The sequence below is a fragment of the Pezoporus wallicus genome, unplaced genomic scaffold (genome assembly GCF_028554395.1).
Source record: "Pezoporus wallicus isolate ANWC-B61680 ecotype Strahan unplaced genomic scaffold, APGP_CSIRO_Pwel_v1 contig_4309, whole genome shotgun sequence".
In the NCBI taxonomy this organism is placed as follows: domain Eukaryota; kingdom Metazoa; phylum Chordata; class Aves; order Psittaciformes; family Psittacidae; genus Pezoporus; species Pezoporus wallicus.
The window spans coordinates 1,061,597-1,085,004 of NW_026638191.1; the positions used below are offsets into that span (position 1 = coordinate 1,061,597).

At 44.3% G+C, this 23,408-nt stretch overlaps 1 protein-coding gene across 5 annotated transcripts in view; it reads left to right on the plus strand.

Annotated features, from left to right (window-relative positions):
• Positions 1-23,408, plus strand: part of HTR4 (5-hydroxytryptamine receptor 4) — a 130,781-nt gene that overhangs the window by 72,903 nt on the left and 34,470 nt on the right. For 4 of the 5 annotated variants that reach the window (XR_008972218.1, XR_008972219.1, XM_057409834.1 and 1 more), the window contains exons 5-6: positions 3,689-3,842; positions 5,180-5,748. Coding sequence is in view for 3 of the 5 variants with exons in the window: in XM_057409834.1 (XP_057265817.1) it covers positions 3,689-3,842; positions 5,180-5,748 (723 nt within the window). In the remaining 2 variants the exon portion in view is untranslated. Of the gene's footprint in view, positions 1-3,688; positions 3,843-5,179; positions 5,749-8,516; positions 8,836-23,408 lie in introns of those variants that run through there. The other variant, XM_057409836.1, reaches the window with a different exon arrangement.

Sequence of the window (23,408 nt, forward strand, 5' to 3'; positions counted from 1 at the left end):
TTCAGGGAACTGCAGAAACACAGTCTTGACTGATAATAGTAAGAACTAATATTTAATTAAACTTGGACATCATATTAATCATGTGTGTATATTACACCTTATATTCATCCATCACACTGTCATACCAGTACATAATAGTCTTTATGAGCACAGGAAAACAGCTTTAGCTTAAAAGAAAGCAGAAATGTAGAATAAAGAAATGTCTTTATTTCAGCTTTTGACTAAAACTACTGATAATCATAGAGACATGATTACTTTTCTCTCAGTGAATAAACAGCTGCTTAAATGCCCAAACCATCATGTATATCAAATCACCAGCTACTGCAAAAATTGGTGTGACTTCAGTGATTTCAGTTAGCATACACAGATTTCTGTCCTCTGACTCCTGGGGCCATTGAACGGAAATCCTGCTGAGCTATGGAAAAGTGGATGGTGTGCTTCCCTGCCTCCCTCAGCAAAATTGTCACCCACACGCCGATTGTGGAGCCTTGTTACCCATAACAGTGCAGGGCAGCAGGAACCCAGCTCGACTTCTGAACACAAGGGAACTCATGGTAGCAGCAGTTAGCAAAATATCTATCTATCTAATCTTTTGACATGTAAGTGGAGGAAAATTGCTGCTGAATCACTGGGAGGGAAGAAATATGAGAGCTTAAGATGTCATTTTTACAGGCATAATTTTTACTCTAATGGCCTTTAATAGCATGTACAAGTCAGTGTAATGCTGTCAGCTGCAGCAGAGATAGAGTTATAGAAATGTAATAGCTCAAACTGCTTGGAAGAATAGTTTTCCTGCTGTAGTTAATTAGCAATGCATTGTGGTTTTCCTGTTCTGCTTGCTTGTTCAAGTTTTGAAATGGTAGCTGGTGTCTTGGCTGTTCTTTCCCATTTATTCATTGAATTTCTTCTTTTCCTCCTCCTGCAAATAAATGTAGTGTCTTGGGACTTGAGGAACTTGCCATCAGGCACGTTACAGGACTCCTTTGATGTCCAGCACTGAGTAGCACTTTGCGTTAGGTATCTCTCTGACAGTAAACAATTAATGATGCCAGCTTTATCTCCAGTGTGTTTAGAGTCAGAAGAGCAGTTGCACATAATGCCAAGAGAAGCACCATCTGTCCTAATAAGCGCTCAAAATCATTACCGAAAATACCTGTTTGAATTCAAAGGTCAGTTTATTTCCTGGGGAAAGGAAATCTGGAGAGCAGGGGGAAATTCAAATCCAATAAGCTCTAGCAACACAGGACGAGGTTATTCAAACACATTGTGGCTGTCATGAAGAGGGTAATTATCCTAGCAACAAAGGAAATATTTATTCTATCCTCTGAAATCATTAAGATACTGAATCTGACCATGACGGTCTTCATTGTCTGATAGACTGAGAAAAATGCAGGTTGGAAAGGCCTTTGGAGGTCTCTGGTCCATCCTTCCTCTCAAAACAGCCAAACTTAAATCTATTTTCCTTTAATTGGGTCACTCAGGGCCTTACCCAGTCGAATTTTGCATACATTTGAGGCTGGATAGCATCGCTTTCTCCACTCAGATCCAATGAAGGCAAGCTCCAAAACTAAGTAAATCCTGCTCCTGTAAATTATTCAGCTCCTCCTCTTCCCTGGTGGAAGGAATGTGAGGGCCATGGTAGTGGGGACAGGAATCAGACCCACTGACTGCCATGGCTGATCGTGTGAGCTACAAGAGGAACGTTTCACCCAATGCTCTAAAATAACAGTTACTGTCAAATGCAATATTTCTTTGGAGGTGAAACTTTTCAGAGGAGCAGCCTGATTTTCATGCACACACAAAACCAGACGGGAATGTAGAAATGATGAAATTGAAATAGTTGAATGCTTCTTTCAACATTTTTCCCCTGTGACATTTTGAATCTTACTTCAGAGAGACTTTAAAAAAACCTTTTCTTTTGACACTTTGATATTATTTCAGCCCTTTGTGTGGAATATATCAACTGATTTTATCAAAATAAAGTAATTCAGTTGATTCCACATGACAAAAAAAAAAGTCTTGAAAATTTTGAAAATTCATATATTGTTATGCCTGTTTAGCACAAAACTTCTTGTTCTCACTCAAATCTCGATGAAACAAATTAAGGGCTTCAAGGTCATCTCTCCAATACATGCACATAAACTGTGTATATGTGTGTTTTCACATATGTCATACTTTAATGTACTGCTGGCACTTAGGAATCCTCATGGGCACCTCCTCAGGCTAGTGGTCCAGCTTTAGTGTGTGTTTCCTAATTTTATGTCTCTAATTCATGATTCTGCTAACCTCATAAAACAGCAGTGAGGCTCTCTCTACATACACATTGTACCTTGATGTTGAGGCTTGACTCAGAAACATCTCTGACAGATAATTCATTCCCTTTATAGTCACTGAAAATGTGGCTCCATCTTCAATGCAGTGCTCATATCCTACGGGGCCCCATGTTGCATAACTTCTGTGCTTGCCAAACCTGGAAGCTACATCTACCAGATAATCGTTACTCATTCACTAAGAAAATGTATTCATCAGGCACATAGCTGAATGATATGTTTAGTTATTTAGAAGACGTGTTTAGTTATTTAGAAGACCTGAGAATTTATGGGCACTTCATGTGTCTCTGGACCCCAGTTCGCTGTCACAGCTCTGGGCACATCAGTGCTGCCCTGTTTCTACAGAGCCTGCTGAAATCCCAAAATCTGAAGATCAAAAATATTTCATTGGGAACCTGAGACAGACTGTCAGGTCAGGACCATCGACAAGCTGCAATAGGATGATACGGTTGCTCATCTGCCAGGCTTATGGGCATCAGCTAATTTCAGAGCAATTAGATTTCCAGTTTTAGGTTTGATACGCCTTCCTGATGTAGAAATCTGCTAGCAAGTGGGTAGCCCAGGGACCAGACAAACAGAAGAGCTGATTTATTATCTCTTTGTGAAGGCATTTTTAGTTCATGGCTAGTTGTTATATTAAGAGAAGGGACCTGTTGTACTATGAATATTACGGATGTTTCAGGAGGAGAAAAGAGTGTGCAGGGCATGTCCCCTTGACAGTGAAAAGACTAGAAGCCCCATTTGCCCTGTCCTTGTGGCAGAAGGTTAAAGTTCAGCCAGACAAGAGGCAGATTTCTGGGAGGTAGAAAGGGAACTTGGCTATGGAAAAACACACTTTATTTCACTGACATTTTCACAGCTTTGAAACACTTTTCTAATTTGCAATAACAGCTTTTGCAGTCTTGTCAAAATAAATGTCCATTGCAGTTAGGAAAACCCCAACATTTACTCAGTTATGGCTAAATGGGAGGAAGGTGTTCTCATTCATCACAGTAAGGAGGGTGCAGACAGCTTTGTGACTAACTGCAGAGGAAGAGGAGAGAGGAATATGAAGTCACTCCCTTGCTCCGTGACCTCAGACAAACCACAGCATTGATCTGTGCCTCATTTTCACTAACTGGAAACCAGAAAATACTAGCTTTCCCTTTTAAGGCACTCTGAAACCTTATTTATTCCTGCTGTGAAAATATGCTGAGCTCTTTGTGTAAGAGGCAGTCAATGGAAACGGGCTACAGGCTCATTTTTTCTCTATTTTGAAAGGCAGGAGAAACAACCTGCAGAAAATGCTTTACAGCTTTATTTTTAGAAGACATGGATGTCTCCTTTGATGACTGCTGTTCTCACTGTTCTCCTTGCAGGTACTATGCTATCTGCTGCCAGCCTCTGGTTTACAGGAACAAGATGACTCCGTTGCGCATTGCTGTAATGCTTGGAGGGTGCTGGGTAATCCCAACATTTATTTCTTTCCTCCCTATCATGCAAGGCTGGAATAGTATTGGCATCATTGATCTGGTGAGTAGCTAAGGGGGAACACCAACCTGATATCAAATATATTTGGTGCTGTATATTCTTCTTTAAAAAGATGTATTTGGAGAAAAGAAGGGAACAGAGGGGTTTTTTAAGGGGGTTTGAAATGACTCTGTCCTGGAAACATTGATACAAAGACAGTGGTGGCCCTGGGATTGGATTTTACATCTACTAGTGAGTTCAGTGAGTAGTCCTGTGAAAACATGCCAAGCCCCAGCTGGCTCCTAATGGGTACCTCAGGAGTTCTTAGTTCCCCTTGACCTTCTTGCCATGCTAGTGATATTTGGAGAGCCATGAAACCCGAACTTCCCCAGAAGGGACAGCATTTTGGGCCAATTCTATCAATATCCTTGTCCTGTTGTGAGCCTAGAAGGAGGGGAGAAGGTGAAGTTCCCCTGTGCAAGTCATTTCAGCAGGAGTCAGTTTTCCTTGCTGCAGTCTGGCTTCACTTGCAGGATCCCATCTACAGGGGAAGGAGTTAAGAGCTGCAAATGCTCTCTCCTTCTAGTGTAAAGATGCAGGAATTAAAAATGGCAAACTGTGAAAACACTTTGTTTAGAAGAGCTTGCTCAAAGAGATGTGGCATCCTCTATGCCAAGTCTTAGCCAAGGAGCTGTGAATACTTTTTGGCTCATGGAGAATAACAGGTGCAAGCTGCCCAGCCTCTAGACAGTGTGATAAAGCCAAAACTGCTTCTAGCCAATCACCTTCAGGACATGCATGCTTGCAGCAAGTTAATGAGGAGATCTCAGACGATGGACGCAATCTGCAGACTTCTCCCTCTCAGGCTGCTGCCACCAGCCGTGTTCCTGGGAAGTTCCATGTCACCCCCAGCCCGCAGCTGCCCTCCAGTTGCTGCAGCCTGGTCCCTTTCCTGTCCATTTGGTCCTTTCCTAATACCACCTGTGGGACTCGGCTGTGTGGAACTTGTGCATCTGTGGTGTAAAAGCACACCCTGAACAGAGCAGTGAGCACTGCAGAAAAGCATGGCAGAGAGTGGAGTTGCTCCCCTTTGCTGTGTCTGAACTGGGGAGTTACACTTATTTTCACTGGCCACGTTGAGGCATGCTCTGCAACGCTGGAGCTGCAACATGGGATGGTCCAGAAGACCCGAGGGCCTGCAGTACCACAGAGCCCGCAGTGTGGGCACAGGCAGGAGAGGCAGCAGTGGGTAAGGCAGGTACTGTGGATAGGAGAGCCGAGGGAGTACATAGTGTCAGAAAGTGGTGATGAGGACTCCTAAGAAACAGGCTGCTGGTATCAGAGAAGAGCTGAACTTCTTTCCCTGTTCTTTGTCCTTGTCCTTCCTGCCCCTGTCCCAGGTTCAGCAAAGGCAGTTCAACAAGGCTTCCAACTCCACCTACTGCATATTCATGGTCAACAAGCCATACGCCATTACCTGCTCCGTGGTGGCCTTCTACATTCCCTTCCTCCTGATGGTGCTGGCTTACTACCGCATCTACATCACAGCCAGGGAGCACGCCCGGCAGATCAGGGTGCTGCAGCGCGCAGGGGCCCCCACTGACGGCCGGCAGCACCACCCGGACCAGCACAGCACGCACCGCATGAAGACTGAGACCAAAGCTGCCAAGACCCTGTGCATCATCATGGGGTGCTTCTGCCTGTGCTGGGCCCCCTTCTTTGTCACAAACATAGTGGACCCTTTCATAAACTACACCGTGCCAGGGAAGCTGTGGACGGCTTTCCTGTGGCTGGGCTACATCAATTCAGGGTTGAACCCTTTCCTCTACGCCTTCCTGAACAAGTCTTTCAGACGTGCCTTCCTCATCATCCTGTGCTGTGGTGATGAGCGATACCGAAGGCCTTCCATCTTGGGGCAGACAGTCCCGTGTTCCACCACCACAATAAATGGATCGACTCATGTACTAAGGTGAGTGTTTCTCCGATGCTGCAAAATGCCTGTAGACACAAGAAAGAGTACTTCTCTAGAGTTTTTGTAGAGGATTGGTTTCACTTTGCATTTGAAATATCTGATTGATTAAATGTTTAAAAAGGAAGGGTGAAGAGAAGCAGCCAGAAATCCTTAGGGTGCTCAGACAACCTAGCTTTGTAGATGACAGATATGTGTTGGCATGCACACTTTCTCCAGAGGTGTGTTCAGGGAAGAACAGAATACAGAAGCTGTGCATGCATTTTGGCAAGCCCTGCTTGTCTGGTCTGGGGGGAACAACTTGACCCCATGGGGAGCACCTGGGGGATGCTGCCTGCTCTGTCTTCTCTAGGAAAGAGATCATGACACCTCCCATTGCCCCTTCTCAGACTCTGCCTTTGATGGCCCACCAGCCACTGCTGCAGCTTCTGAACTAATGAAAGGCAAAGGATGAACTTCCCCAAACACTGTGATCCCGGGACACGTCAGTGGATCTCTGGGAGGAGGGGGGCTTGCCATTTTGTTTGAGCAGCACAGCAATTCCCAGGGTGTCTGCCTTGCACTCTAACACAGTCAAACTCCCAAACACTGCGGGAGCCCCAGGAGCTGAGTGTGTCTTGCATGGGCGACAGCCTGGTGTTGACAGTTTGGGTCCCAGTGAATTTGAGCCCCACACCATTCACTGAGTACCACAATGTGTTCATTGCAAGAGGAGGGGGTGTGGACTCTGCACTGTGGAGGTAGAGAGGGATTTGGAGGCCTCTGCGGTGTGAGACACCCTCAGCTGTCTTCTCCTCATCAAGTGGAGAGGTGGGAGGCAGAGCACAGGAGGAAGGGAGGGAAGAACAATTATCTCCCGTAATATCAGAACAAACTGCAGACTCTGGATAAAACTAGAGGTGTTTCTATGCAGCTTTCTAGAGGAGGTTTGGTTCTTTTGTTAGATGGATTCTTGGCTCTTCACATGCAGATAAAGGATTTGGTAACTCTGTGCTCGGAGCTGAATCTGCCCAGTGACTAAATCAGACACTGAGCACTTCCCAGCTGAGCCTCATCTGCAGGTTTGCCCTAAGCTCCCTTCTGCAGTGATTGCTGGCTTTGGAAAGAGTCTGAGCTGTTTAGTGGATGGGAGATGGAGCAGGACTTGTCACAGCCTTGAGACAGACCTCTCAAGCTTTCTAACTCATGAAGGACACTGCAACATATTTATCTTCTGATTAAAAACTGTTTGGGGGCCATGGTCCTAGAGCTGTCTGTGATGGATGCCTGGCACTGTGCCGTGCTCAGCCTGTGTTCTGTCAGAGCTGTGCTCGCAGGGACAAAGCTGATGCTCCTCTGCTGTGGTTAGGAGGATTGAGGGAGCAGCCCTTGTTGGACTCAGCTCTCCATCCCGCAGTGAGCCAGCCAGTACCTCTGGCTGGGGAGCCGTAGGGATAAATGCTGGAAACACATCCCTGCATGGGTCTTGGCCACTCAGGCCAGCTGGGGAGACTCTGACAAGCTGCAGTAAATGGTGGATTCCACCATGGAGCTGAGATCAGGCATTCCTCATTCTAGCTTCTCGCTCCCACTTGTACCACTCTGGTCCCACATAGGACCTTTCCATGGAAATGTATAACAATCCTGTCAATCTAGATGTGACAACCATTGTATGTGCAAGAAGCAAACCTGTGCAGGGCATCTTGTCCACTTCTAGCTTTTTGTGAGTACTTTAATGGCTAAAAGCGTGTTGCTTCTCTTCAACATACTACACACACAAATCAGATTACCTTCTGCCTTTCTGTGTTGCTCCACCTCTGCAGAAGGCACTTGCTTCCTGCTGCCACATCCTCTCCTCCCTCCCTGAATCCCTGGAGGGATTCAGTTCTGTGCATCAGCACTTCAGAGAGCAATTATTTTCTGTTATCTTCAGCTTTGTAATGGATGAGAAAAGTGTGACTTCTTTGCCTGGTGCAGATTAAGCACTGATGCTGACAGAGGTGTGGGGATTAAAACAAACCAATGAACTGTAGTTTTTGGACAGTTAATCTTGCTTGAGGAATTTTCGTGTCTTCAGTGCTTCTCTCTTAAATGCAGAGAAGGTTGGACTCAACATGGATGGAGGAGAAATTTGGTGAGGTGGGTTCTCTGAAGATGTAATGTATATTTCTTTACTAGTTTGGATATATAAGGGATTTGTGTCCAGTAAATGGAATAGTGAAGCCTTCCTGTATGGGCTGACTTCATACCAGCCCAACTGAGAAGCTGCACAGGGGCAGTGCCTGGCTCACACACTTCTTTTCCAACCTCAAAGCTGTTTCTTCCTGACCAAGAACTGCAAATGGGGAGTGGGATTTTACAGCTGGTTTTTGTATCCTGGAGGGGGGGAACAGTGAAGAGCAGGAAAGACCTTGTGCTGGGTTCCTTCCCCAAAACCTGCAGAGATTAGTATTTTGTAGTAAGTTGACATGGGTCATTTAGCCTCAGAGGGAGTCAGGAGTAGGCAGATTGGGGTTTTTTTCCCACTTCCAGTCATGAGAAGATCTGAACTTTCCTTCCATCCTATCTGTCCAAACCATTCTGTCCTTGCTCACAATCAACTCACCGGTGCATTTCCAAGTGCAAGAATATGCTTGTCACTGTTAAAACTCAGGCTCTTGCTCTTGGAGGCACCCCTTGTGAGAGTGCCTTCTAGGGAAGGGACAGCAATTCTTCTATTCTTCTTCTGATAATTTTAGTGTCACAATGTTATGACATTACAATTTTGGGATTTTTCACATTTATATTAGGAATGGGAAAAAAAGAAGAAGGAGCAGCAGAGTGCAATAAAACACATCAGCAAGAAGAGGCAGATGCTCTCACCACACCCAGACTGAAACCACTTGGGAAGCAGTTCTCATTCCTTCTTTCTTTTATAACTTATTTTTCAAGTGATCTATAAAGACTGTGGTGCTCTGGGTGGCCCAGCAGGGAGAGACTTTGTACAGCACTCCTTGGGCCAGACCCAACTGCAGTGATGATGGTGCAAGGGAGGTGACTGCACAGTGGCTCAACTATGATATGAGAGTGATCATAACTTTCTTATTTCCCTGGCAACCGCCTCACTTTAAGTTATGAACCGGAAGATGGGGAAAGGATTTTCTGTCACCATTTAGTTCTCGAACTTTCCACCAGCTGGTGTGAGAGACACCCATTTGTTGGGCATAGTAAGACGTGACACAAAGTGTGTTCTGAAGATGTCACAAGCAGCTGGGAGATAGGATTTGGTCAGAGTTGAATCTGTGTGTATGATGGGAAAGAGTATTCGAATTCAGTATTCAGCTTTGAGAGAAAATTTAGGTTTGCTGTTTTCCAATTTTGCTTTCTGCAAGCATAGGAATTGCCAGAACCCCTTTTCTTACCCCTGAATATTCACCTATTTCAATCCTGATGTGTACCATCAACTGCAAAATTCAGTCAGGACACAGGCAAATGGTGAATTGAAATTTGCAGGTGTGGCTACAATCTGAAATTCACACGCTATTCATTTTTCAATGGTTGAGATTGCAGCTCACATGTCATATACAAAGTTTTGTTTCTCTGGCTGCAGCACAAGTTGTGTAATTCATTATAAATATTTGCAATTCATAGCTCTAATAACCTGTGGTTTGGAATATCATTCATTGAGAGGACTGGGGAATCATTCTGAATAATGAGGGGATAGGAAAATTTGCAATGAGCACTCAACTAACGTATGGCAAAAATTAGTACAATTATTAATTGCAATAGAGATGGGTTTCTGGATGGCTGTAACATTTGTTCAGTTCTGTGCACCATGAGAGTGAAAACAAAATGCCATAATCATCTGAACAGTTCTGTCTTCCCCTTTAACCATATTGCTTGCATATCTTTTGTCGCACAGAGATATTTATGCAACACAAAACAACAAACTCATGCCTTCATGAATCATCAAACTCTCATTTTGCACAGGTGGATGGGAACTCAGATCAGCATTGCTTGAATTCTTGGAAAAAACAAGATCTGAATTTTGCCACAGCAAAGATGAATTTGAGTAACACATATTTGAGCAAGGATTGGAGTAGGCAAACTCTGGAATGTTTAAGTCTAAGAGTTCACTTTGGTGCATTCCCCATTTCCTCTCAGAAGCGCACAGTTCAGCACAGTACAATGTATTGGTATCTTCAGGGAATGATACAGTGAGTGGTTTATTTACTCATTTTCCATCAGAGACAGGTCGTCTCAGACAAAGCCGATGCCAGTTTTATTTCTCCAAAGTAAAACACATCCTGATTTGCCTTTTAGAAGAGCCAAGAGGAACAAAGTGAAAGAAAAAAAGCAGCTGCACGTTGGGGGCTGGAAGTTCATTGTCTTCATAAATACAGAATTACATTAATAAGCCAATCAGCCCACACTCGTGTCAGCACTCTGCAGGTGCATAAAACACTGGGAGAAGTGTGCAGTAAACCACGGCGTGCAGCCGGCACTCGACGCCAGAGCTCTGCTGTGGAGTCTTATTGATCCCAGGAGGGAACATGAGTAATTGTGCCAGTAAATCTCCCAAACTGCAGCGAGCTCCGGTGCTTCCTGGCTGCTGCTGGAACTGGCAACACAGCAACTCAGGTCTCCAGTTCTTAGAAGTTTAGCAACTCCATGGCTTATGGATCTATTGGAATACAAATAAATCCACGCTGGCTGTAGGGAGGAGAAGGTCAGAGCTCCTGTGGAGCAAAGGATGAAGTGATGCGCGCCTATCAGTGATTTCACGGACTGCAGTTGTGGCTGGACTTAGAAAACACAGAGGTTAGTTACTCAGAGCTGCTTTCTGGTGGAACCAGCAGGTCTTTCTCAAGGATTTACAAGTAAAATAATTCCTCCTGTTCTGCCTCCTCCTGTTCCTCTTATCTCTTATCCTTCCTTAGGCACTAAGACAGCCGCAGAGACTGCAGAGCTTCCTGAGGCAGAATAACAGACTCGCTGCTGAGGTTCAGAAAGCCCCAGCAGATCCCATCGCTCCTCCGCAGCAGCAGCCAATGGTCTTGCCCAGCCCAGCAGACAGCCTGGCCAGTGCAGGCTCCAGTCCTCTGCTCGCGTGCTTCTCCTCCAGCTGTCCTGAGGCAGAGACGTCCCTTGGTGGTTGGCAAAGCTCTCCCAGCACGAGTGCTTCGTTGGCAAAGGTGCATTTAGCCTCAGATGGGGACACACACCTTCCTTACCGCACTTTCCCATGGGACAGAGTGGTGGCCGCTGGCACCGGCAGAGGTATTTTGGAGGAAGGAAGGACTGTGACAGCGGGCATGGGGGGACAGGTCAGGCACAGTCAGGGTAATATCTCAGACCTCCCTGCTGGAGTCCCTACAACCATTTCAGTATCAGCAGAGAAGAATCTTGAGCCCTGATCTGCTGCTGCATGACATTAAATATTTGCCTCCCCTCTCTTTTCTGTGTTTCTCTCTCATACATGTGCATGGAAGCCATGGAGATGCATAATTGGGTAACCCAGAGGGAATTAATTTCTGGAAAGGAGATGTTTGCAGGCTGCGTTATCAGGGAAGTGTTACACTCTGTTGCGTTGGTGATGTTGGAAAGAGTACGATGTGCGAGGGCTGCAGTGGGAGCCTGGAATTCAGCTCCAGGCTGCAGCAGCAGCCAGCCAGGCTGGGCAAGGAAGGGCTTCAGTGCTGTTTAAGGAAAAAAAAAAGGCAATCAAAAAGTGAAGAAAAATGAGATATTTCAGTAAATGCACAACTCTTCTTGGATAAACTTGTAAAAGGCTCTGATCTTTAGCGGGTGCAAGGGTGAAAGATGAAGGCTTGAATTCAAACTCAGTATGTCCTACTGCCCTCAGCTTCAAAGCCAGCTATCTATGTTGCTCATTCACTCTGCTGGGCTGCCTGTAGGCGCGACCAAATTAGCTGAAAGGGTAAAATCCAATATTCATGATTCTTTCAGAGTTTCAGAAGATTTTTTGGCTTTGCTTTAAGGAGAAATAGGCAACCAGCAGGTAGGCACCTGGGTGCACAAAATTCACAAACAGGCCCAAGAAGGGAACAAAAGCCATCAATAACAAAAATGGTGGTTTAGCTTGGTTTGACCAAATTTGCAATTGATATGGAAGTGAATCTTCACCGTGACTTAATTTGTAAACACAAAGGATGCACGTCTTTGATTTAAAATTGATTTTTCTTTATTTTAGCACTCACTACAACATGAATACCCTTCCAAATCATTCCCCCTTTATGCAAAGTGAACAGATTTCTCTGTCGATGTTCTGTGATTTGTTTTTCTTATCACTAAAATATCATTTAGAAAAGAATTCCAGTGGCAGGATACTGCTGCCCAAAGCTATACTGTTACGTAGAACAAAACCAGGTCATTAGAGTTAAAACTCCTGGCTGACAGGAACTGCCTAGGAATTTTGATGATGCTGCAAGATGATGGATCAGAGCTTTGATATATGTTACCAACTTCTTCGCTACAAGTTCATTAGCCCCAAGACGGATCATTTGGACTTGGTCTGCTCTTTCCTTCATTGCCTCATTGCTTGCTGTTTCACACTGGATTTCCATGGGTCATTTTGGAGGCATGGTGTAAGCAGCATATGTTTTGTTGTGCTTGTGAGACTTGGAGCAATTACAGGCTGCTAAGTTTGAAGATGCGTGTTGTAATTTCTCCATCAGTTGCCTTATTAATGGGTCCAGTAGGCAAGAACTTCACCCCTTTGTGAATGTGCTGATGAAGCACATTTTCACTAAGTTCTTTTTAGGAAGTTTCTGAGCAAAAGCTTGGGAAACACAAGAAAAGATGACATACCCCTGCCACCTCCATCCCCTGCAAAGTTTGGGGGTTTATGCAAGCCCTTTGTTTTGACAGGGGTTTAGTGGAAACTCTCTGTTGAGAGACCCAAGTAATTTTTTTCAGTAGAGAAACTGATGAAATACTGCTGGGGTGCAGCTCCTGTCTTTGTATATGTTTGGCCTGGAATTTCGATTTTTCTCATTGATGGCAGGGATTTATTTTGCTTTATCTTAGCAAATAGGTGCAAACATCATGTTTGCCTGCAAACCACCATGCTCCTGTGATTTGGTTAGCAGGCCTGTGGGCAGCCACTCTCAGCTGACTGTACCCTGCAGGGGCATTATCACATTGCTCCATGGAGGACCTGAGGGAATGCCTTTTTCTGTGCCTCCGAGGGCTCTGTCCTTAGGAACCCTTCAGCACTTAGCAAGAGGCACAAGGAAAGCTAATGAATTTTTTCATGCAATAGACATAAATCTTGGTAGACTTCACTTAATTTGCAGTAGTGTCATTTGCCATCAGCTGTGGGTGCCTGGATAAGCAATGCTGACATCCTTGGGTGCTCTCAGGCAGACCTTTTGACCAGTCTTTCACTCTTTCCCTGTTACAAGTATGCAAAGCCAGCATTAGGCATGGCCAAGAGTGTACCTCATGCAGCATGAGCACTGCTGGAAGGGTATCACATTGGTGGTTCTATGGGTCACTCTGGAGCCTGCTCTTTCCTGGTACAGAGCCACACCAAGGAGAGAAGCCTTGTGAGAGCTCTTCAGCTCAAGGTGTGGAATATTATATCAATCAAAACATATAAAAAGAGTGACTTCAGAGGTGACAAAGAGCATTTCCTTCTTTCAGCACAGCCCCAGGGTTGAGCCCTCTGGGCAGTGCAATCAGAGATTGCTCAAGATGTGTTTTTCACTCTGATCATTTCGGTTCAAGTCTCAGTTCCCCATGCCAGCAGAAGCAGCACCGCATGGCTTCATACCACAGCCCGAGCATGGCTGGCTTGTTTTGCCTTGCAAAATGGAAACTGAGAGGGGATCTGGCTGCTGTCTTTAAATGCATCAAAGGATAAAGACTGGGGAAGGAGGAGTTATTTAAACTAAGGAATAATCCTGTCACAAGGACAAATGAATAGAAAGTGACCAGGAATAATTGCAAGCATGGAATTTTACAAGTTGCCAGCCATCATGGTAGTGATAGTTTGAAACAACCTCTTTGTAAAATTACTGGAGGAAAACGTCTAATTTTTAACAAGCTGAAGCTTTATGAATTTACAAAAATCATCTCATTATACAGTATGACTGTGCTAGCAGGAAGCTGCCTTGGGGCCCCATAAACTCCTGCTTTTGCCTTAATGCTGACCCTTGTGGAAACCACGAGAGCTGAACTGCTTCAGATCTTGTCAATACCTGACCACACCGCCTATGTAAATTCCAATTTTCTCTCCCATCCTGCTGATTTTACATCCACCAGGGACTATCAAGAGAAACAGAAGTTGTCCCAGTTTCCTCAAAGACCTCATGAACTGGGTTCTTGTGCCTCCTACCTTACCCTTCCCCTCTGGCAGTGGCTGCAGTGCAGCCAAGTTCGTAACCCTGTGGGTCAGCAGCTTGGTATCCAGAGGTGCTTCTGTCACATTCCCAGGATCCAAGTTTGGCAGAAAATCACACCCACAGATAAACACAAAGGAAGGACATTGTCCTTACATAATGGTGTCCAGACATTCTGATCTAGAATGTGACATAAAAAACCTGAGAAGACAAACTAATGTCTGTCCCACTGGTAAATGTGAGATTATGAAAAGTAGCTCTCAATTCTCCAAGCTAATTCTACTTTATGAGGTCGCAATTTGCAAGAAGTATGATGTGTTTGACTTGGTACCTACATCAGCATGGCATATATTAACTAGATCACCCCCTTGGTTTGTAAATCATATAAATTGCCATCTGCTAGTGGATGTATTTCTAGTCGGGACTCTTCAGGAACAGGTCTTGATCATAAGCAATTTACTTTTAATCTCCTTTCTGGAGAAAAACAAATAATTGCTGATAACATATTCTGATAGCACCAGGTTAGATGACTAACAGTAATACAAGCGAGCAGCACAGGGCTACTCTGCCCTCTGAATTACTTGGTTAGCTGAGCACAAGGAAAATGTTTCTACAGTTACAGAAACATAGTCTTTATGGCTGTGCCTTTTTATGGCTGTGCCTCTTGGCACACTGAGCACAGATCACAGGCTAATAAAATGAACAGCCAGTGTGAAACAGGCTTCAATGCTGAATATCAGCTCCCACTTGCTACTGAGCCTGAAAGGTGAAGGGGGCTGTTCCACAGACATGGAACCAATGCTACCTGCATACCCAGCCCAGGCAGGGCTGGCGGAGGGGTAACGTGCTCCACGAGGATGCTGGAAACAATGATGTGGTTAAAGGTTTCAAATAGAGGCTGTAGCAATATAGTCCTGGCAGACGAACTATTTATTGTCCACTAGAAAAGTAGAGAGACCAGTGCTGCTTGTGCTACGTAAGTCTAATGCACAGATGTGCAGCAAGGGAAAGACCTGGAGGTTTAAAGTGCACAAACTTGCATCAGACAGAGAGTATTAATTTTTAAAAACATAGATCATAAGCCATGACCACTGATTCTCATGCAGCTTTCTACCACTAGAAATTTAAGAGTTAAGATTGTATTTCTTTGTAATAACCTCTCTAGTTCAAGAACAGGTATTGAACACAAGAATGAGTTCAGGGAAGACCCACAGCCTGTTCGTGCAGGACATACTGGGTGATGACTCCATACAGGAGTCTCTGCTGGTTGAATGACATGGTCTCCAGGATGGAGATGTCCTCAGCCCCTTTGCTTTCAATCCGTTGCTTTGTTGTACTAGCACTGAGGGCACCCAGGAGGGAGCAAGTTCAGCATTGCTCTGGGTGCTGCACAATTTCAGTGATGCTGAAATAACCCCTGTTACTTCTCTAAATACATTTCTTTTGCTCCTTTGCTCTTATTTCCCAGTTTCTCCTTCAGAGTGGGTATGTAATGGCATGTACAGTGCATACAGACATCTCATCCCATTCTGCCGTTTAAAGCTAGGCTGAACAAAGTAGTTATAAATAGTACAGGGAGACAATCTTGTACCAAGGAAAAGGCTCAGACTGGTGAATTAGAGTATAGCACTTATTAGGTCTTTTCCTTTGCTGATGTTGTTAATCGTAGTCAAGAGAGAATTTGGGTTTCACTTAAATTTCATTATTCTATAAAAATATAGGAGATCATTAGACCCAATAACAACTGAACAAAAAGAGTTTTGTTGCTTCTTGAAGGAGCTTTCTTGTAATTTTTTATGAAGCTTTGCCAATATTTACAATCAAACTTATGTTCCAACTTCCCCTGCATGATTTTACAACTTGGCATCAGTATTCTCCACAGTAACAGCCTTCTAGTGTAACATTCACAAATACTGTGACTAGGAGTTGTGAAGGATCATGAGCAGGGCACAGAGTGCTATAAATATCAGGCTCAAACAGGAGATATCGGCTGAATCAGGAAGTGCAGGCTGAGATTATACAATCTGCTCTGCAGCATGGAAGATTCCCTTGGGTCTGGGAATCTAGATGTTCCACAACAGTAGACGTTATCACCATAAAAATAGTTTCACACATAGCCAAGTGCTTGGATGTGTGTTTCTCTGTGGACCATCAAACAACCTACAAACAAAAAGATGGAACATCATCATGTGCACAGCTGTCTTGTCCTTTCTTTCCTCTCTCAATCTGAAGAAAGATGTGTGTATTTCTGTATCTCCTGACTTCTTCAAGGAGGTTACAGCACAGGGCCCCTGCAGCAGCTCATGGCACCCAGAGCTTCTCCATGCAGCTGATGTGCTGCCAAGGAACCCGAATCCACCCTAGGCAAAAGCATTTGCAATGGTCAGGATGTACATCCAGCATGGCAGTGCACATGGAGATGTGTGGATGGAAAAGCAGCCACAGCCATGGCCAAGCTGATGGGAAGCTGCAGTAAGGGTTTCTTCCCTTCCAGTCCCAGCACTGTCCTACTGTTTGCTCCCCTGTGACAATTGCCTGGGCCCACTGTCCACTGATGCTTCTGTTGCCAAGACATGAACCACTCATCCTTCTTAGCTCTCTTCCAGCAGCTTTCTTCTCGCTGTTGAAGTGCAAAGGTTAAAAAGGAAAACTGGGAAAAGAAGGTGGAGAGCCAAGGCCAGTGCTACAGCATGGCTGTTTGCTTCAGGTAGTAAAAAGTGCACGCACACTCAAAGCTGCCATGAACAAAGGCAATGCTGGGGGAGTTTTGACCCCCTTTTATTTAACAGTAACACAGAAACATTTCCAGGCTTTTTCTGTTGTCCTGTAATGTCACCCCAAGGGAAGGGAGTGGGAGCTGCCTGGCTGTTCGGCACAGGGTTGCCTTTGGGCTCCTGCTACACAAACACCACCAGGCAGGCAGCACCTGCCTGATCACAGGTATCAGCCACTTCCCACATCATTTCAAATCCAGACATTAGAGAAAAGGACCCCCACAGCCAAGAGCTGCAAAAGAGGAAAGGAGACTCCGGCAAAGTCTGGAAAATAAAGAGCAGGATTCGCACCATTAACTGAAGGCAGAAAAGTTGTGTGTGGGTGGGAGCTTATGGCAAGATACGGTAGTTGGGAACCTCTTTAAGCTGCCCTCACTGCTTGAGATACAGCCCATGCTCTACCCCTGTCGTGGTTTTGGGAAGGCAAAGCGTGTCTGTGCTTACTGAACCAACCGCTAGCACACCGCATGCAGCACACCGCCAGCTTGCGTGGGGGTGGACTGATTTTGTATTGTGGGTGTTTTCTAAAGTTATTGCTGAAACCTTTCTTTGTATTTGTAAATGCAATCAGCTTTTCATTGAGGTTGGGTTATCCCCAGGGTAAGAAGTCGAGACACTAATTTCTTTTCTCTCAGCTGTCATCTGTGAAGTCTGGGGTAAGGTTCCTCCTCCCACTCCTTCCCTGCTTTTTCTTTCCCAGGGATCGCTGCTAAATTTAAAAGCTGAACAGTTTTAAGACTTTTTCTTTTTTTTCCTTTTTTCCTTCTGACACTTCAAAATTCTTCTGCAAAAAGGTGAAGTCTGGGGAAAGGGCATGGGGTGACCCTCGCTCCCCTCCCTTGCTCAGCATCCCTGGAACAATAGAGCGCTGATGGCATCTCATTGTGCTGTGTGGGCAGTGTGTGAGCACATCCTTCCCTGGTCCTCACTGACTCCACACCAGTCCCACACACCAGCCAAGCCCTGCAACACCTGCCACCAAAGCAAACTGCCTGTCCCAATACAAACCAGCTCCTAGAGGGACTCCTGCCCTTGGCTAAGCAGATGCTGGCATCTGCACTACACTGTGTTGGAGGAGGCTGGTACCCTCCTTTATCCAAAACCCACTTGGTTTGCCACTAATCAGGGCACTGCTGAAGACTGGTACATGGCTCAAAAAATGCCTTGCCAGAGGAAAGAGAGCTTTTGATAAGAGAAAAACTTCTTGTAATTGTACTGAGTGAAATCAAGATACTTATCTTATTTTCAATAGAGGAAAGAAGGGATTAGGGTTTTAAAATACCACAGTTTCCTTCACTTTTAGCAAGGTAATCTCTTTCAGTATGTCTCTGTATTGGAAAAAGAGATTAGAGCTAAGATAAACCCCTTTTTGTTATCTGGCCTAACACAAGACTCAAGATCAGAACTCTTCTACATCAGTTTGTTTCTGTTAGGGAAGCCAAGGCACTGAAGGGCACCTTGAGCTTGGAAGTGACTGAAATATTAACTCACTTCTGTCTATTTTTAATTGTATGACTAGTGCCTTGGGTAATGAAGGCAACTGGTGTATTCTGGTGGGGCAGGAACTCACTTACTTAAGGCTTGCTTTCTGGTCTGAGATTCACTGGGAGAACACCTTCTGCAGGAAAGAGTGGGGATTTTGTACTCTGTGGGCCATCCAGTGAAGCTGGGCTCAGTCCAACAACCCCAGAAGCTGCCTGCCTGTCCTTGCCACCCTGCATCCTGCTCACTTTTTGTATATATCACCATCAAAACCTACATAACCAACCCCTGGCTCAGCCCTGCTACTCTCTGCAAAGCCTCTCTTAATCTGTTCATTGTTTATGAAAAAAGGGAACTAATCTTGTTTACACAAGTTTGGTGATCCAGCTGACAGTTGGAGTGCTGTCGGAGGATGGTGCTGGAAGGAAGGGTGCCCATAGGAAAAGCAGAATAAGGGAAGAAGCCACAGGGACTGCGAATCCTGCTGCAGATCGACATTTCCTCTGTGCAATTATTGTTGGGTTTCACTTCACTGTCTCTCTGATTCAAATGGAAACATTAAGTAATTACATTAATTGTTGTCTTTTCCAATTAAACCTCTCTGGTCTTTGACATGCATGACTGGTTCTTATTTCTCTCAGCTTTGCGCAGCCAGTTTGCATAATGAACAGTGTGTCCCCAGCATTTTGCAATCGTTGGCCTGGAACAGGAACAGCTTCCACATGGAGCCCTGGAGAGCTCTGACTGTGCTCTCCCAAGGGCTTGAAGAATTCCTCCCTTGCTGCAAAGACTCGGCACCTACTGCGTTCTCCCATCCGCTTCCCTCCTGTTCAGTATCTACAGCTTTCCTCTAAGTTTCCTTTCCTCTCTCCTGCAAAAAATGTTGCAGGGAAACAGGAAAGGAGTGCATGACAAAAAACAGGAAAGTCATCTGTCTCGTGGGACTCATTCAGTAAAGGTGGTCTAGATTTCCCATCTAGATTTCCACACATTTCTCATCCTTCTAGGTCTCCTGACAGTAAAAGCCAGCAGCTCCTGTTCTGCACAAAGTGATTTGAATGGTAATTTTAATTGGTTTGGAGGCCTTGATGAAAAAGCAGGACATTAACTGCTGGGGAAAGCTCTAATCTGATTTTTCTTGAGTCTTTACTGATACAAAGCACCATTATTGGGCTGCCTAATTCAATCCCAGCTCTGCTTCCTGACTCAGCAGTACAATGCTGGATACTTATTCAGGTTTATGCACCTAAAGTAGAAAGCTTCTCCTGAAAAATGAATTTGTTCTGATGTAATGGTATTTAGTTGAGATTCTCAACAGCAGTGTCCTGTGCTGGGAATACAGGACAGGCTGACCAGCTGGTGCTGGGACTGGTGCAGTGAGATGAATGAAGTGTACAGGTTATCTGCCTCTCAGCTGTAGTTAGAACTCCGTTCACTGTTGCATCAGGGGCTGGGTTCCAATGCCCAGAGAGGAGCCCTGCTGGCCATGGCACTGTGCTCCCTGCAGCTGGACTGCTTGACATCTCCTCCTGCCACATGGCAAAGCCCAGACCTATTGAAAACATATCACTTAAATAACTGAATGCAAGTTAATCAACTACATTTAGGTAAATAAATACATCCTTCATAATGCATACTGACATACTGAATTTAATTCCAAGCCCCTTGGGACACTCTCCATTCATTCCAGAGGGCCAAGACAGGGTTTAAAACTAATTTTGGTACCTGAATAAATTCTATTATGGACAGCAATTTACTATCCAGCTACTTCCTTTCTGTTTCAACTGCACAGCTCCCCACCAAGACCTCTCCCTCCTCACCAGAGATTAGTGTGTTAGAAAGTCACAGTCTTTTTAGGCAATGTGTATCAGCATTTGCAAAGAGCTCCACATGCCTTAGGGCTAGAAACGCTATATAAATCTAAGCAATTATTGTTCTAGTTTATTGTTCCTTGTGGCAGCAGACATCTCTCAAATTCAGGGCTAATTGTTTAAGTGCATTTTAATTTTAGGTTAACTGCTTTTTTCTTTTTAATTTTTCAGTAACCTTCTTACTTTCTGATTGCTGTAGGAGAATTTATGTAAGCATTATGTGAACCTCCTGTTGCTCTGTAAACTCACTCAGTAGAAGTCTTCCCTGTTGGTGTAGTTAGATTTGCTTCTAAGGCTTTTGACAGGTCTGTGGGAGAGAAGAGCCCTGTTATTCACAAGACATTTTGGGCAACTCTTTGGTATCTCAAGGAAGGTATAAAGCACTTTCAGTGTATCTACTGTTATTAGATTGCCTTTTACCATTCTGCCACTTTTTGGATCCTTAACTGTTGCCTGTATTTCCAGCTTCTGGGTGGCTGCTGGTGCCAACCTGCCTGGTTCACATGCTTCATCAAATTCAGGTACCTGCTAAGCCCGCTGTGAGCTTCTCTACAGTGCTCATCCACCTGTGATTTCAGTTCTTAGTCAGCTGGAAGCGTTTTTCCATCTTAAACTGAAATTTTCAAAACAGTAAATTCACCATTTTGAGGTTTTGGGGTTTATTTATTTGTCACAGCAAAGATTATAGTTGCTAACATCTGCTGCTCTGTGCGCATTTGCATCTTGAATAGATGACCTGACCTGTGAATTGATACAGATGTGGTTTTGGCTTGGCTTTGCCACCAGTAAAGATGCAGTATTTCTTTATTTATGCCATTGGGAGTACATAATGTCTTGCAAATAGTACATCAACCATTGCATACAGCTGAGTAAGGCTGTTCCTGTATTAGATGATGATTCCCAGTCCTTAGTTCTGCATTACTCTTTCTCTTCTGTGGCTATCACAGGCCGCTTCAGTGTTACTATCATCTATCATAGATGACAGCATTTTTAAAGTTCAGATAGCCACATTTAGGAGGCAGTTTTGGAACTCATCTTTGGTCTCGTTGCCATGTTATACCTGGCATAAGGCTCCTTCATTGATCACAACCCTATCAATGGATGACTGTTCTGGATTCTCCCTTTGACCCTATGCCTTCGTTTAGTCCTGATTAAACTACATAATTTCTCTTGCTTAAAGAGCTCATTGAGCCATACATGTTGCTTTTCTTTTACCAATGACAAAGTAAGTGTAGTCCTCTCCTTTGAGATGTACAAGCTCCTTAGTATCTGAAGTCTTTTCCTTACATGGTAGGGATGAATGTGGATGTATTTTCTTACTACTGATGTCAAGCCATCTGAAATCCGAATACTGTTTCACTGTGAGCCTTTGTATTTTGCAGGCATTGTAATCAGAAAAGTAGTCATATTTTAAGAAGCAAGATTAGTAACTCCTGGCTGGGGGAACCTGTGACTGACACATGTCAGAGTTCCAAGTCTGTTTTCAAATTTCCAGAGACAAAACATATTCTTCACCCTCTGTAGTGAACATTTCCATGATTTCTAATAGCTCTCACTATTAGGTGTTTTTTTAAGTTGTTTCTTCTCTAAAAATATGTCTTTCTTTAATTTCTCCTGCTACTTCCAGTTAACTAATTTACTAAAAATTCCTGTCTCTTGATGTCTATATTCATGGCATCTTATACACAAAGTCTATATAAGCAGTTAATAAAAAGCAAGTTAATCACCCTCTATTTTACAAATCCATATTTGGATTTAAACTGTGGCCAGCAGGACAAGAGAAGTGATCACCCCCTTGTACTCAGCACTGGTGAGGCTATACCTTGAATACTTTTTGTTCAGTTTGGGCTCCTGACTACAAGAAAGACATTGAGGTGCTGGAGCATGTGCAGAGAAGGCCAACAAAGCTGGTGAAGGGTCTGATGAGGAGCAGCTGAGGGAACCAGGGGGTGCTTAGCTTGGAGAAAAGGAGGCTCAGAGAGACTTTATAGCTCTCTACCTGAAAGGAGATTGTAAAGAGGTAGGGGCCAGTCTCTTCTCTCTAGTAAAAAGCAATAGGACAAGAGGGAATAAACTCAAGTTGTGCCATAGGAGGTTTAGACTGGGCATTAGGAGATACTTCTTCACGAAAAGGGTTGTCAAGCCCTGCACCAGCCTGCCCAAGGAAGTGGTGGAGTCACCAACCCTGGAGGTGTTTAAAAGACTTGTAGATGTGGCACGCACTTAGGGAAGTAGTTTAGCTGTGGACTTGGCAGTGCTGGGTTAACAGCAGGACTCTGTGATCTTAAAGGTGTTTTCCAACCTGAATGATTCTATGATTCTACAATCATAACTTCAAATCCATAGTCTGTGAACTTCACAAGAGGTCTCTGAAGCACAGAAAATGTTACTAGCACACTCCACATCAAGTGTAATCAACTGTACTCTGAGATACCAGAATAAAGAAAGACTGGCAGTAATGTCTGTGCAGCTAGAATGAACTTTTCTAGTAATGTCTCCTATTCTGTGAGAATTTAACTTCTTACAGACCAGAGGCAACAGGTGAGCAGGAACACATGTTCCTATTGCCACCAGTATAATAGATCCAAGTGTAGAGTATTTGAAGGGTATTATGAGCTGCTGCTTTACATTAAAAGCTCAGAGCTTTCCTGAGCAATGCTGGGAGGTTGTAACTGTGCCCTGGCAGGAATCTGCTGCAGGGCTCCAGACCACCAGCAAAGAAGTTTAAGGGTGGACTGATTTGTTTAGATTAGAGGAAATATCATCTTCTTGATGTTTAAGAGGTCTCTGCTGCTATCCGTGATGTCAGTGGCAACCGATAAATCCACGGTGGGACTCGACCATCACACTCTGTCAAGATACATGCATTTTTTTCTGAGAGATCATTTAGGAGGGAGCGATAACATGTAAACATCTGGTCATAAAGAGGCAGGCTCCTTCCTCCCCGGATGTCATAAACTTGGCTCAAACTGAGCTTCAGCATTTTTTATGTAAAATGTTTATAAATTAACTCCAAGTACAGAGGCATTCTGACCCTAAAGCAGAAACGGCTCAGGCACAGTTGGATGCAGAGCTGCCTGAAATTGCTCAGTCTCATACTTTCACTGAAGAAAACATGAGGATTTTTGAGAACACTCCAACAGTTTTCCCTTCTTCCTGCAGAATTGAAGTTTATCCTATTAGACTGAAGAGTTAACTCGTAGATAGAT